Raw genomic sequence first — 13,636 nt, 5'->3', positions numbered from 1 at the left:
TCTTCTTTATAATGCCTTAGTGCAGGGGTCCTCAAACTTTTTAACCAGGGGGCCGGCACACGGATGAAGTGGCAGGCAGTCATCTGCAGCTGCTTGGTTTCCCCCCCCCCAGCCCCCCGGGGGGGGGGGGGCAAGGGGGTTCTGTAAATACTGGGGGCCAGATTGAGGACCGTGAGGGGCCGTATCCAGCCTGCAGGCTGTAGTTTGAGGACCCCTGCCTTAGTGTTTAAATAATTACCAAAAAAAAAAAAAAAAAAAAAGCAAGCAACACAGCACATTTCATTAGATAGCAATATGTGTGGTCCAGGATTAGTTATGATAGATTGTTATTTTAGCCAACCTTCTGGCTTGTTGAGAAGTATTCATAGTTCTATCATATAGTTTGCTATTTGTATTTGTTGTAAAACGTGCTGCTTTAATAATTTATTTGGCATAAATAGAACCTACTATATAAGTAGTACACCCTTGTGGAATTTTCAGCACATTGTTAAGAAATAACTTAATCTTTTAAAAGATCAACCTCTGTGTTTAAAGGCAGTGTGAATTAACTTCAGACTTTTTTTATATACCATTTAGAAGACTATTTGAGAATATTAATTTCTATCCATTTATATACAGGTCAAAGCTTTAAAAAGTTCTGAAAGTCAGTATTAGCTGTTTGACTCCCATAACATATTTTTTAGTATGGTCTGATTCAAAGTTATACTCTCTTTATAAGAGATTTACAATAACTATAGTTTGGGACTTCATTGACTTTAATGTAATGTTCAAATTCAATATAAGCATTCCTAGATTGCTGCAGTTATAAGACAAGCAACAGCATAAAATAAACGTTTAGGTTTTGTATTTGAAGGTTTTAATAGCTGCTTGTTTGAATTTTTGGTGTTCGTAACTGAAAAGAAATATAATCTAAGAATGCCATAAAATATTGATGGTGATGATTTTGTTATTTTTTTTAAATAATAACAGAAAAGTAGATGTATTTGTGGGTGTAAAGATGAGGGGATTGTATTTTCATAGTGTTGCAGGTAGGGAAAAGCACAAAATAAATGAGGCAGAGTCACTGTTTTATCTTCTTACATGGGAAAAAAAGAAAGTTATACAGGGAATAACAATCTGAGAATAATCACATAATACTAAATAATCATAAAGAGGAAATAAGCCAATGCAAAGGCAATTACCACCTCATACAAACAGACTGATGTCCAATCAGTCTCCAAGCATTGGCCACCTTGAAAGAAAATCCCTGTTCTCTTCACTTCTTCCTCTACCACCACTTTTTATTGCTGAGCATAATGTTACAGACATGGAACATCCTTTTGGCCAGTTTGGGTCAGTTGTCTTGGCTGTGTCCCCTCCCAGCTCCTTCCCTGTCCCCACTGTACTTATTGGGGGGCAGAGAGGGGAAAAGAGAAAGATTCGATGCTGTGCAAGCACGGTTCAGCAGCAGCCAAAGCATCACTGTGTGATGAGCACTGTTTTAATCAAAAATCCAAAACACTGCACCTTATAGGCTGCTATGAAGAAAGTTGACTCCATCTCACCCAGCCCCAGTATGTGAACTTGGCATCTACTTATTGTAAGAAAGTACTGGAATAGTTTGTTCAAGTGTATTTTTGCACTTTAATAAAATTGAATCACACCAAAATGATAATCTGAGTATTCATTGCCTGGAAAGCCTAAATAATTTAAGCAGTTTATTTGGAAGATTAGCATAAGGAATATCTAAAATTAATTATACTAATAATATTACATAAAAATCTTATCTACAGGAAAATGCAAATACATTTTAGAACAGATTTTTTTCTGTGGATCTGTTTTAAAATCTTTTTATAATAGTTTTCATCTTCCTGGCAGAGCCTCAACATTAAGATGATCTTCATGGTCATAAGTGCATTAAATGAGCCAGGAAGACTGGACCTTCCTCTCATTAATCTTTTCAATCCTAATAACTTTTTAACCAAGTTATGTTACTTCTGAAAATCCTTGATTTTTCTCTATAATAGCATAGTTCTTACTCAATGAAACAAGAAACTTCTTGTTCCAAACCTGCTTTAAACAGGGTGGGGAGTTATTGATAAAGAAAACATTCTGGGCAGTGATTCTTTAAATGGGAAGAGCCTCATTAGGCATGTTGTACTACATGTCTGACTATTTTCATTATTTTACTGTATAGTCTTATTTCATACCAGTCATTACACATTTCAGGAAGTTAGTCTTTGGAAGATTATTGCATTTATCAAGCAATTAAGGTCACAGTCAACCTATTTCTCTTTTATATGCTATAACACCGTTTGTGGCTTATGGTCCAGAGTGCAGTGTCTGTCTTCTCATGTTGAATAATGTAATTTTACTGAAACTAGAGTGTTTCTATCTGTCCAGAGTCTGTCTGCATTGAAACTATTGGACTCTGGTAGGTGTATGGCTCACTGGTGAAGAACTAAAGAATGAGGATTTAGAGACATCACTCAGAAAAGGGAAAGCCCTCTTGGACGCAGTAGGCTCTATCACTAGACACAAGACTCGAGACTCTGGCAGTTTAAATTTGCTATAGAAATTACCTTTACTCTGCTGAAAATAAACAAATAAAATACGATAAGCATCAAAAATTAGTGAACAAATTAATTTCTCTGTTCCATTTCCCGTAGAGTAACATAAGAACAGTATCACTTCCTATAGAGCCACTGAAAGTATTTTGAAAATTAATTAACAGTTGTGAAGAACTGTGTAACTTCAGTAATAAGCACTTGTAAGGACAGAAGCCAAGAGAGATATTGGCGGTACTGTCTTCAAAGCAGGGTTTTGACAGAGTACAGTAAAAGTGGAGCAATGAAAATAATGAGACAAAGCAAATTAGTGGGTAGCTGCCTATTAAGACTAGTGCTGACCTTGTGTGGAATTAGCTATGATTCAGGAGAATAAATATTACATATAATTATAAACTTTATCGCATATACATACATGCAAGACGGAGCAGATGGAATTTTTCCAGGCAACCTTAATTTCAGCATTTCCAGTTTTCTAAAAGTTTGACTTTGTATATTTTCACTTCTTTTTTAGTTGTATTATAAATATTATTTTGTGCCTATCAGTTACAAACATTCCACAGAAGCAGATAAAACCACATATTGAATTTAACTTTTCAGTTAGAAAATGTGTTTATATCCAATTCAATAAATCAGTACCTAATTCTTTTTGAATATTTATTTATTCACTGCCAAAAACATAGCATGATTGTTGTCTTTTCTCAGTTTATTCTTTCATATTATGATTTTATATGCTATTACTATAGCATATATAGAAAAATAGGATTGTTGATAATGAAAATTAATGGGTATTAATGTAGACTGCAAATTCAAGAGAAAAGTCGAATTTCATTATCTTGCTTCCTTTTCAAAATAAGCACCAGTCTCATATTACACTCTTAGAAAGCCTACAAATGCCTGAGTTCTTGTGTATGAAATGATTTGTACAGATGTCTCATCTCTTGATTTAAGAAACATATTTTAAAATAAAACCACTTCTTTAACAAGCATTAATTGATAATTCAGCTGTCATATTGTACTGGTTTTGGCTTGGGTAGAGTAGCTAGTATGGCGTTATGTTTTGCATTTCTGCTGAAAACAGTGTTGATAATATGTTTTTATTATTGATGAACAGTGCTTACACAGGGTCTACAGCCAGGACAGCTGAACACAGCTGACCAAAAGAATATTCCATAGCGTATGGCATCCTGCTCAGGTGGGGGAAGAAGGAAGGGGAGAGGGGGGTTGTTCAGGGTGATGATGTTTGTCTTCCCAAAGAAACTGTTACCTGTGATGGAGCCCTGCTTTCCTGGGGATGGCTGAGCACCTGCCTGCCAAGGGGAAATAGTGAATGAATTCCTTGTTTTGCTTTCCTTGTGTACACCTCTTTTGCTTTACCTATCAAACTGTCTGTATCTCAACCCATGACTTTTCTCACTGTTACTCTTCTGATTTTCTCCCCCATCCTGCCATGAGGGAATGAGTGAGCAGCTGTGTGGTGCTTAGTTGACGGCCAGGGTTAAACCATGACACTGTTTGAATACAAATAGCACTTCTCACAAAAAAAAAAAAAAAAGCAGTTCTTGGCCTTATGTAATCAGTTACCAGTTTTGCTAAACGCTGTATGGACTAGTACAGTCTGTAAATTTCTTTTGGTGACATATTACTTTAACAAATATATTCTATATTATAGGTAGCCTTAGCAGTAGCTTTTGCTATTCTGTATGTTCCCTGCTTTGGAAAGGAGTTACATTTATTTTCTGACTCTGATAGTTTCTGCTTCTGTAGTCACAGGCACATGGGTTTCTAGTCCTATAACTGACATGTGAAGGCATGATTCCCAACAGTATGTTCTTTGCCAATCTGTCATAGTGTGGAAAGCTATCTATCACTATATCCTTGTTCTGTTTGGAAAATAACACCAGCTGAATTACATTGTATAAAATGTAATTCTTTTTGTTGTCTTAAAAGAGTTAACATTTTCACAGCCTTTCTTCAGATGTGGATATAGCGGTGTCAATCAAATATCTGACATATTGACATCGTTTGTTTTAGAAAGGGAATAGCTATAGTGGCTACACTATATTTAGATAAGCATAATGTTTAATCCAGTGTTCTCTTCCAGCTTCAGCTACAGCAGCTGGGGACACTGTTATCCAGCTGTTTACAGCTGCCCAGCAAGTGGAGGTTACTTGTTTCATAATTCAGCAAACAGAGAAGAAATTCAAGTTCTTACTGTTCTGCTATACTACAATCAGTAATGGCATCAAAATCAGCAATTACGTTAAATTTCCTAATTTTGTACTTAAGTGGTTCAATCTGAATTCCACTGGCTGTGCAGTGAATTATCTTCTGTCAGGAATATAGTAACAAGCATTCAAGTCTTGAATTTCTATCACTGAGCAAAATGATCCTGTCTCATAACGATCAAGCAGGTTTCATTGCTTTTTCTTTAAGAATACAGCTGAAACCTTATGGTCACTTTTCTATGCTTATATTTTATTGAACATTGAATCATTTGGTTTGCTTGTTTCATCCAGATTTTTACAATGACCTCTTTCCTCTTTCTATTTAGAAAAATTAAAACAAGCAATCAAAAATAACCTTCAATATTTTTGAAGTTCTTTTCACCAGCAACCTGCTCTTAGTAGTAATGAGGAACTACTAATAAAAAAAACCCCTTTTTTCTTTCTTCCTATGGGATATTTTCCTATGTATTTTGATTACTGGGAAAAGCAAAACCAGTCAATTCAAGACATATCAATGGCATATTTATTTTTTTTTTAATATTTCACTACAGAAACAGGATAGTTTGTTTTATCAAATGCTACATATATTTTTAAAGGGAATTAACTAATTGTTTTACTTAGCAGTTGTAATTCAAGATCTAGCTTCACCTCTACAGTAAAGGAATACTTAGGATCTACATTTGTATCCTTGTATTAGGTGCAGCCAAGGAATAATGCACGCAGTTCACCATCAGGCTGCACAGTTTATTACCTCAGTCTTAGGTGAAGCTTTGCCTATAAATCCCTCCATCTAGCTTCTGTCCAAGATCACCAGGAGAGCTGGTGACAGTGGGACAGCACTCATTATTTTAGGTTTTAGGCCAGTTACTGTGTTCTTTGTAGATTGTTCTGGATAAGGTTATTTCCTAAAGTGAATATATATATATTATTGATTGTAGGATGGAATGGGAAATTTGAGAGTCACTAAAAAAGGAATACGACTTGAAGGAATATCTGAATTTCTACTTCCACTATACGTGAAAGAAATCCATTCCCGAAAGGTAGGTGTTTTTCATCTTTTTCTTAATTTACAACTAATAGAAATTTATCTCTTCCATCTCAAACTACAAAGTTTAATTCTTACACCTCCTAAATTAGCAATCAGTAGAGGTTTGCTTTGAGAATACCTTAACAGTGAAAGCTTCCTTCATGTCAAAATATTTTTTCTTTTTTTTTCTGAAACCTTGCTTGCTTCTTAAAAGAAATGTCTTATCCTAAAAAAAGGAGATTCAAAGCATGTATATTTTTTACTTCAAATGACCTCAGCTCTGGGAATGGAACATTTGACTCTTCATTTGATGTGAACTCCAGAAAAACAAGATTGGTGATATCTGCAAAATGCAGTGAAATAAAGAATGGGTTTGCAAATGCTTAAGTTCTTTCTGGTAGTAGCTAGTGTGATTTCTTTTTTTGTTGTTGTTGTTTTTTCCCTCCCCTCATTAGGTACAGAAACTCTTCTAAACTGCATAATGCTCTAGGATTTATTTTTTTTCAAAGCAAACCATTTTTAATGTTGCTTAAATGCAATTGTTTTATCATACAGCAGCAAGCTGTTATAGAAGAAAAAAGAAAACCAAGATATTATGTATTCAGAAAATCAGTGTAGCTTATTTTAACTCATTTGTTTAGATTCAGTCATGCTGTTCATACTATCATCAATTAATTATAAAAAACTTTTGAAATACTGGAAATCTCTTAAGTTCTTTTTACTATGTAAGTGATGACCTATGATCTGAGAGGAATGTTACAATGGGTTTCATCAATCATCTGCAAGGAACTTTAATATACATGCTGGAAAAGTTGAAAAAGGAATGAAAATTATGTTTACCCTAAATGCCTTTGTGGAAAATTCCATCTATTAAAAACTGTCTTTCTATGTATATGAAAAAAGTCTCAAGTACATTCATAAATGACATCTTTCTACAACATTTAGGTATATTCACCAGCAATGTTGAATTTTGATCACGTTATTGAACAGATATTTTTGACTTTTCAACTCACCATACATTAAATTTGTAACAAGATATTGTTCCCAATGTTTATTTTATAATAGTAGCTAAAAATATTAATAACTAGCTAAGATAAATCTATAATAAAATATGTAATTATTTATAAATAAATGCAAATATTATAGCTTAGATATTGATCAGAATTTTGAGGGGGAGGAACAGCAAAACAGTCAACACATAAGTACATAAATGACCATTTAAACACCAAACACTGCTACCAAGAGTAAATCAATAACGCTAGATTCTGCCTTCTAAAATTAAAAAGACATCTACAAAAGGGACCTTCAGCTGTGGATTTATTTTCTCCTATACTACCTTGCTATGGAAAAGTGTGAGCACCTCAAAAGTAGTTTCTGTAATTGTCTAGTATTTTCTTTATCATTTTGAAACTCTAGAATTCATTGAATTAACTAGAATACTTTGTCTTTTGTCTATATTTAAGTATTTTAAGCGTTTTCTTATGTAGAAGAATGAAGCTGGATTAATTAGCATTGATAACATACAACTGTGGGCTGGCTTCAGGGGCGGTGGGTTGGCTGATGTAGATAAGGTGCAGGTGTAGCTGGTTCTGTTCAGTGGTTGAAAGCCAAGGAAGGGAGAGCAGTTGAGGAAGAAGTGGAGAGAGGGAGAAGCAAGAGAAGAGAGTGGCCCCTGGATGAGGCAAGATGAGGAGAAGGCAGCAGAGGGACTGTATGAAGAGTATGTTGGTATGAGATAGTAAAAGACCTTGTTGCAGCCTGATAGCCTGTATGGTGCTGTGACATTCTTAGACCTTGATATTTAGTACAGCAATTCAATTTAAAATTGTGCCTAAAGCATGAACTTCTTTAGTATGAATATTCCAGTAGCAGACTTTATGAAACTGGTATAAAATTTCTAGGCTGTATAGAATCCCTTTTCTTAAAGGTAGTAGAAAATCAGTCATAGTGCATTTTTCCCAGTTTGTTTCTGTGGTTAGATGGTGTCTATTATTGTTCCATGTTCTGCTGTTGTATGTGAGAGTTGTCATTTGGGATATTTACTTGCACAGGGCTTCATATTGCAGAACATTTGTTCTCTTAAAGTAAACATGGAAACTTTTGTTTCAAGTAAGAGTAATGAGAGACTCAAGTAGGGTCCTAATTTACTCAGAGCTGCTAACAAATCTCAGAAATAAATTGCACGCACATGTAACTACTGTAAAGGAATGGGATGCACAAGTCTACCAGTAGCATGACACAAAGTCACACTAGTTCTATGAGGCTCATGAAACACAGGTAAACCTGTCAGTAAGTGTCCTCAAACCAGCAGAGGAAAACAGATAGAGTAGATCATTAACTGGACGAGGTATTTCAACTAAAATATTTTTGGTGTTGCAGGACTACTTATATCTACTAATATGAAAACACTTGTTACCTAGGTAAAAGTGGTGTGTATATAGACTCATCTTGCAGTGCATTTCAACTAGTTTCGTATTCCAGTCTGCCAGCTTTCTCAATAGTTTTGCTAAAGTTTCAGTAACTTGTGTGGATGCAAATGCGAATTTCATGAGGGAATGATGAAAAAAAACTCTGGAGCTGTATTAAGCTCTATGGTAAGGTGTTGTGATGTCTCTGCATGGTGTTTCCCCAGACGTGTGGCATCTGCATGTGACATTAGCTCTTTTGTCACTTACAGAATTGACTCTGGTGCCATAGAAGTCTAAAAGAGAGCCAGAATTTCTGTGCTCTCATTACAGTCAGTAGAGACCTAGTCAATACAAACAGTGGATTCTGAAGAGCTATCCTGCTTACCAGGCATTAGTGTTTACTTTGGGTGACATAGAGGGGAATGTTTTTCCCTGTCTTTTCCACAGAAACAGTAATGATTTGTTTAATGTATACCAGAGTTAAAATGTACCATGGAATCAAAAACTCATTTGAAGCTGATGTCTTTGCAGTCTTTTACATGCATATGTTGCTTATTTATTTTCTAAATGAGGAGTTTGCTCTTTAAGCAAATTTACCCATTCCCTTCTAAAAGAGTACAGACATTAAAATGGCATCGTTCTATTACTTCTTGACATGACTTGTAACATATTCAGTAATAAACTTGTGGAACGGACGTATTTGCCCTGCACTGGTGATGTGGTTTGTAGGACGGCCTCTGGGTGAACCTCTGTGTACAGCGTTCAGCCCTGCAGGTCAGGGTGCACCGTTTTGCTGTTACTTAGCACGGAGTTAGGTGGGAGACCAGTATCAGCAGAAGGGTACAGCAGCAAGTGTGCTATACTATGGCTGAGTCATGAGTGGAGTTCTGGTACGTATGCCGGGGCCATCTTTTGGTTAGCTAGATCTGGAGCTGATAAGGCATGTTCATTAATAGGGCAGGATAGTGAACAACTGCTGGTAAGAGTCCCAGGCAGACTGCTGAGTAGCTAGGCTGAACTGAGCTCCCCGCCGCTGCAGTTTAAATGTGACGGGTGACCAGGTTCATTAGGGTAAGGTTCACGTATGCTTACAGATGCTGAAATTACCACTTTTGCCTGCAGCATATCTGGATCCTCAAGTAAGATCATTTATGCAGGGTTAAATGCAGACCTTAAACTGCATTTATCAGAAAAGATGTAGATGTATTGAACTTTGTATATAAGTTCAAAATTTGTCTTTCTTCTTGTGATTGCTTCATTAAACCCCTGACTATTAAAAGTAAATGCTAAAATATTTTTGAGTTAAGTGAGCTGGAGAACAAATGTGCATGAATTCTTAAAACCAAAACAAAACATCTAGTGATATTTTCTCCTGCCAGGGTTTAATTTTCTATCAGAAAGTAATAATGAAAAATCCAAGTCTTGGGTAAACTGAATATTCATTCCTGTTTTGTTTGTAGAAGTTGTGTAAATGAGAAGGCTGCTCAGAGGGTGCTGTTTCCCTAACCTTGCTTCTCTTGCTTTGACCTTTCTACTCTATTCAGTTAGTGGTGTTCACAGAACCACAGGTTCCAACCCAAAATCTCATGTTCTCACACCAAAGCCAGAATACAACACTGCACTAGCTACTAAGAAGAAAATTAACTCTATCACAGCCAACACAGGACATACACACAAAAAAAATTTTGTAGTTTCATCGAATGGTTTAATTGCATGTCAGAACTTGAGCTGATTGTGGTAGGTTGACTATTGCTGGATGCCAGGTGCCAACCAAAGCTACTCTATCACTCCCCTCCTCAGCTGGAAAGGGAAGAGAAAATATAATGAAAAGCTCATGGGTTGAGATAAGGGCAGGGAGAGATCAAACACCAATTACCATTATGAGCAAAACAAACTCAGCTTGGGGAAATTAGTTTATTACCAATCAAATCAGAGTAAGATAATGAGAAATGAAATCAAATCTTAAAAATACCTTTCCCCCACCCCTCCCTTCTTCCCAGGTTTAGCTTTACTCCCAGTTTTTTCTGCCTCCTTCCCCTGAGCACTGCAGGGACACGGGGAATGGGGGCTGCAGTCAGTCAATCACAGGCTGTCTCTGCTGCTCCTGCCTCCTCAGGGGCAGGGTCCCCACACTCTGCCCCTGCTCCAGCCTGGGGTCCCTCCCACAAGCCGCAGTTATTCACAAACTGCTCGCAGTAATTTTTCCCCCCTTTTTATAATGCATTGCCACAAAGGCACTACCACCGCCACTGATGGGCTCAGCCTTGGCCAGCAGCAGATCTGTCTTGAAGCCAACTGTCATAGGGCATAGGGGAAGCTTCTCATAGAGCCACATCTGTAGCACCCCTGCTGCATAAACCTTGCCATGCAAACCCAATACACTGATACATCGAAACCTGAGCTGGTAAGGGTTCATTTGTTCCTGAATTGACATCTTTATATCCCTGAAACAAGGGTACGTATACTCCATGAATTTAATTTTACTGAGAATTTCACTTTTACTATAGTTGGTCTAGCTATATATTTTTGATCAAATTACTGGTCTGAAACCAGAAAATTTAATTTAGAAAATGTTTATTTTTTCCATGTTTATATCACTTGCATTGATATAATGCAAAGAAACAATGCAAACTACATTCTTTGTAGTGTTCCATTACTGAAATGTATGAAATCAAATAGCACATAATGCAATAACTGAATTATTACAATATTTCGGTTCTTCTAAACTAAATGTCTTTATCATCCTACTGCTGCATCCATACTACTGCATTTGTGAATGGAAACAACAAAGGTACAGTTTTATTAGTTTGTTACATGACAATAAAAGCAGTTTATTATGGTGTTTTCTTGAGAATGTATTCTTGGCTTTATTGACCTTTTTCATTCTCAGATACAGTTCTTAAGGGCTGAAGAAAATCAAGTTTTCTCTTTGTCAAATTACTTCCATTGCAGATAAAATAAGTAACTCATTGCCCTTTAAAGGGGGGACTGCTTTGGTTTTTCTGTACAATTTACAAAGTTAAAAGTGTATTCTCTGAAGTTAGAGAGCATGTGTTTTCCAGAGGTATCCTTAGAGAACAGAATTTAATGATTTAGTTAAAAGTCATTAGAAAAAGTTCTACAAAACAAGAAACACTGAATACATATAAACTTCTAACTGAACACAGAAAGCTCTGAAAACTCTCTGTAATCTTGTACTTTTAAATATATCATTGTATGAGAACTAAGTAATTGTAGGCAGGTTTGAAAGCAGAACTTCTTTCAGGTATCGGGTATTCCTTCTCTTCAGATATCCACTCTGGAGACTGAATATCATAAATATTTAGAGAGCTCTTTTTTTTTTTTTTTTTACTTTGTTTTATTTCTAAACCTGAATCAATCTTGATAAAAGCAGTTCTACAACAGATTTCTTTAATTTCTTTCTTCACTGTCTCTCTAATTCTATGTTGATGATTATACAAACTTAACCTTCGTAAATTCCAGCCATCATGGTGTACAAATTTAGGTTTGTCTTTGGGCCTTAGATGCCTTTGTGAAAACCCCAAACTCCTTTTCTAAGAGAATGCCTTTGTTGAGCTTCTCTCTGATAAGGGTTATAAAGAATCAGCATAGATCACATCAAAAGCCTTTCTGAAATTAAGGAAGGACATCCACCCATTTTGGCCATTAAGCTAGTCTTCTCGTTATACAGGACCACCAAATCAGATGCTGCTTGCCATTACTAAACCAATGCTCATTTTTTTCCCAGTTGCCTTCTGTTTCTTCATCTCCTTTGCAGTGATTTTCAGGGAGATTTCCTCCACTGTCTTCATAGGAACTGAAGTGAGACTGATGGGGCTGTAGTTTCCAAAGTTCTTGCAACATGTTCATAATCCTTTGTTAGGTCTTGCAAGTATGTTGATTTGTTGATTTTGTGGTTGAGGAGGAGGAAAATGTTCCCCCATCCAGCCCTGAAATATCTTCTAAAAATACAAGGCCAAACTATTTGCTATATCCACTCTCTTTTCTGCTCTGTATGATACCCCATTACTGTGCGGTAAAATTAGTGTGAGTCCTGCAGTCCTACCACTACAGAGGTATATAGGTATCAGAGAAACTCCAGTTAGGAGATGTCATTACTCACCATTTTAGTACTATCAAAAGAATCACAAAGGCACATAAGAATCTGCCACCTTTATTGCTCAGTGTGAAGTGCAATGCTAATTTCTGCAACCGCATGTCACAGTCCTCTCAGATAAAATCTGAAATGCTCCTCAGTTAAATTTTCTGATACCTACACTTCAGCCTTGCCCTTGGGATCACTCACCTGTCACTAAGAATAAAGTCCTCATTATGGCATAAAGGACTGCTTAAGTCATTTTGGTTCTCAACATGATGTAGCTCCAATGTACTGAAAGCCCCGTGTTACTTTATTGGCTATGAAGAAGATATAAGGTTTTTTTAATCACAAGCTTTGCCAAGGGACAAGTCACTCTTATATTTGTTGGTGGTCTCTGTAGGGACTGCTATTCTGAAATTGAGTTGGCTGTGCTCGCTTTTCACTGACAGCTGATAAGAAATTTCATGATTCATGATTTTGTCCTTGATTTGTTATACTTCACTGAAACCTATCTGGGGGTCATCCAATTGAACAACTTTATCCTTTGAACATATCATTTTTTCATGTCAACCTGTACTCCTATTGTTACTATGACTTGTTGTTCAGTCAAGGAGGATCTCTGCTTTTTATACTAAAAATTCTGTGATAATATTACCCAAGCCTTTTACTTTGGTTGATTACAGCTCATGAATAAAGTAATGTGTGGCCTATATCCACCCAATTTTACGCCAGCCTGAGGAACTGAATTTGATTTGGGAACACTTCTGCAGAAGGATGTGGGAAAGTTGATAAAGTAGCAACTGTTTTTCTAGGTTTTGTTGTTGTTTTTGGTATCAATTGCGTTTTCAGTTTTCCAAGTACTTCCTTTGTGTAATACATACATATTCCACTGGGGTAAATTTCTATGAAACAATGTGATATTTCACTTTGACATTAATGTCTTGTGTCTGTGTCTGATCCTAACAGTCATTCAAACTGATATTGGTTTAACTGTTTTAACTGTATGGGCACCTTAAGCTAAGGAATGACCTTTTTTTTTTTCCCCTGATCAACTTTAAAATAATGTAGTTGCAATTTACAGAAGCTAAGCAATTACTTATAGAAATCCTGCATTTTTAAAATGAAGAAAATTTTGTATTAACATTTCTATAGCAAATCTGATCCAAAGCAGGAATGTAAAAGCAGACGACTTTCAAGAGAAGGAGAAAGGAGAAAAATTTATGTCTTTATGTCCTCATTCAGGAATTTACCCATCTTTCTTCATGGAGAGTAACATTTACCTGTTGCATCCCATTGTATAAACTTAAACTAGACCTTAATTTTTGGTC

General features: G+C 36.2%; 1 protein-coding gene across 2 annotated transcripts in view; it reads left to right on the top strand.

Moving 5' to 3' along the window:
* SGCZ (sarcoglycan zeta) overlaps positions 1–13,636 on the top strand; it is a 222,829-nt gene that overhangs the window by 91,879 nt on the left and 117,314 nt on the right. For both annotated transcript variants that reach the window (XM_055796834.1, XM_055796833.1), the window contains exon 2: positions 5,713–5,814. In XM_055796834.1, the coding sequence (XP_055652809.1) occupies positions 5,713–5,814 (102 nt within the window). The remainder of the gene's footprint in view (positions 1–5,712; positions 5,815–13,636) is intronic.

Source organism: Falco peregrinus, chromosome 2 (genome assembly GCF_023634155.1).
Source record: "Falco peregrinus isolate bFalPer1 chromosome 2, bFalPer1.pri, whole genome shotgun sequence".
NCBI classification, from domain to species: Eukaryota; Metazoa; Chordata; class Aves; order Falconiformes; family Falconidae; genus Falco; species Falco peregrinus.
This window is presented reverse-complemented; position numbering and strand designations above follow the sequence as displayed.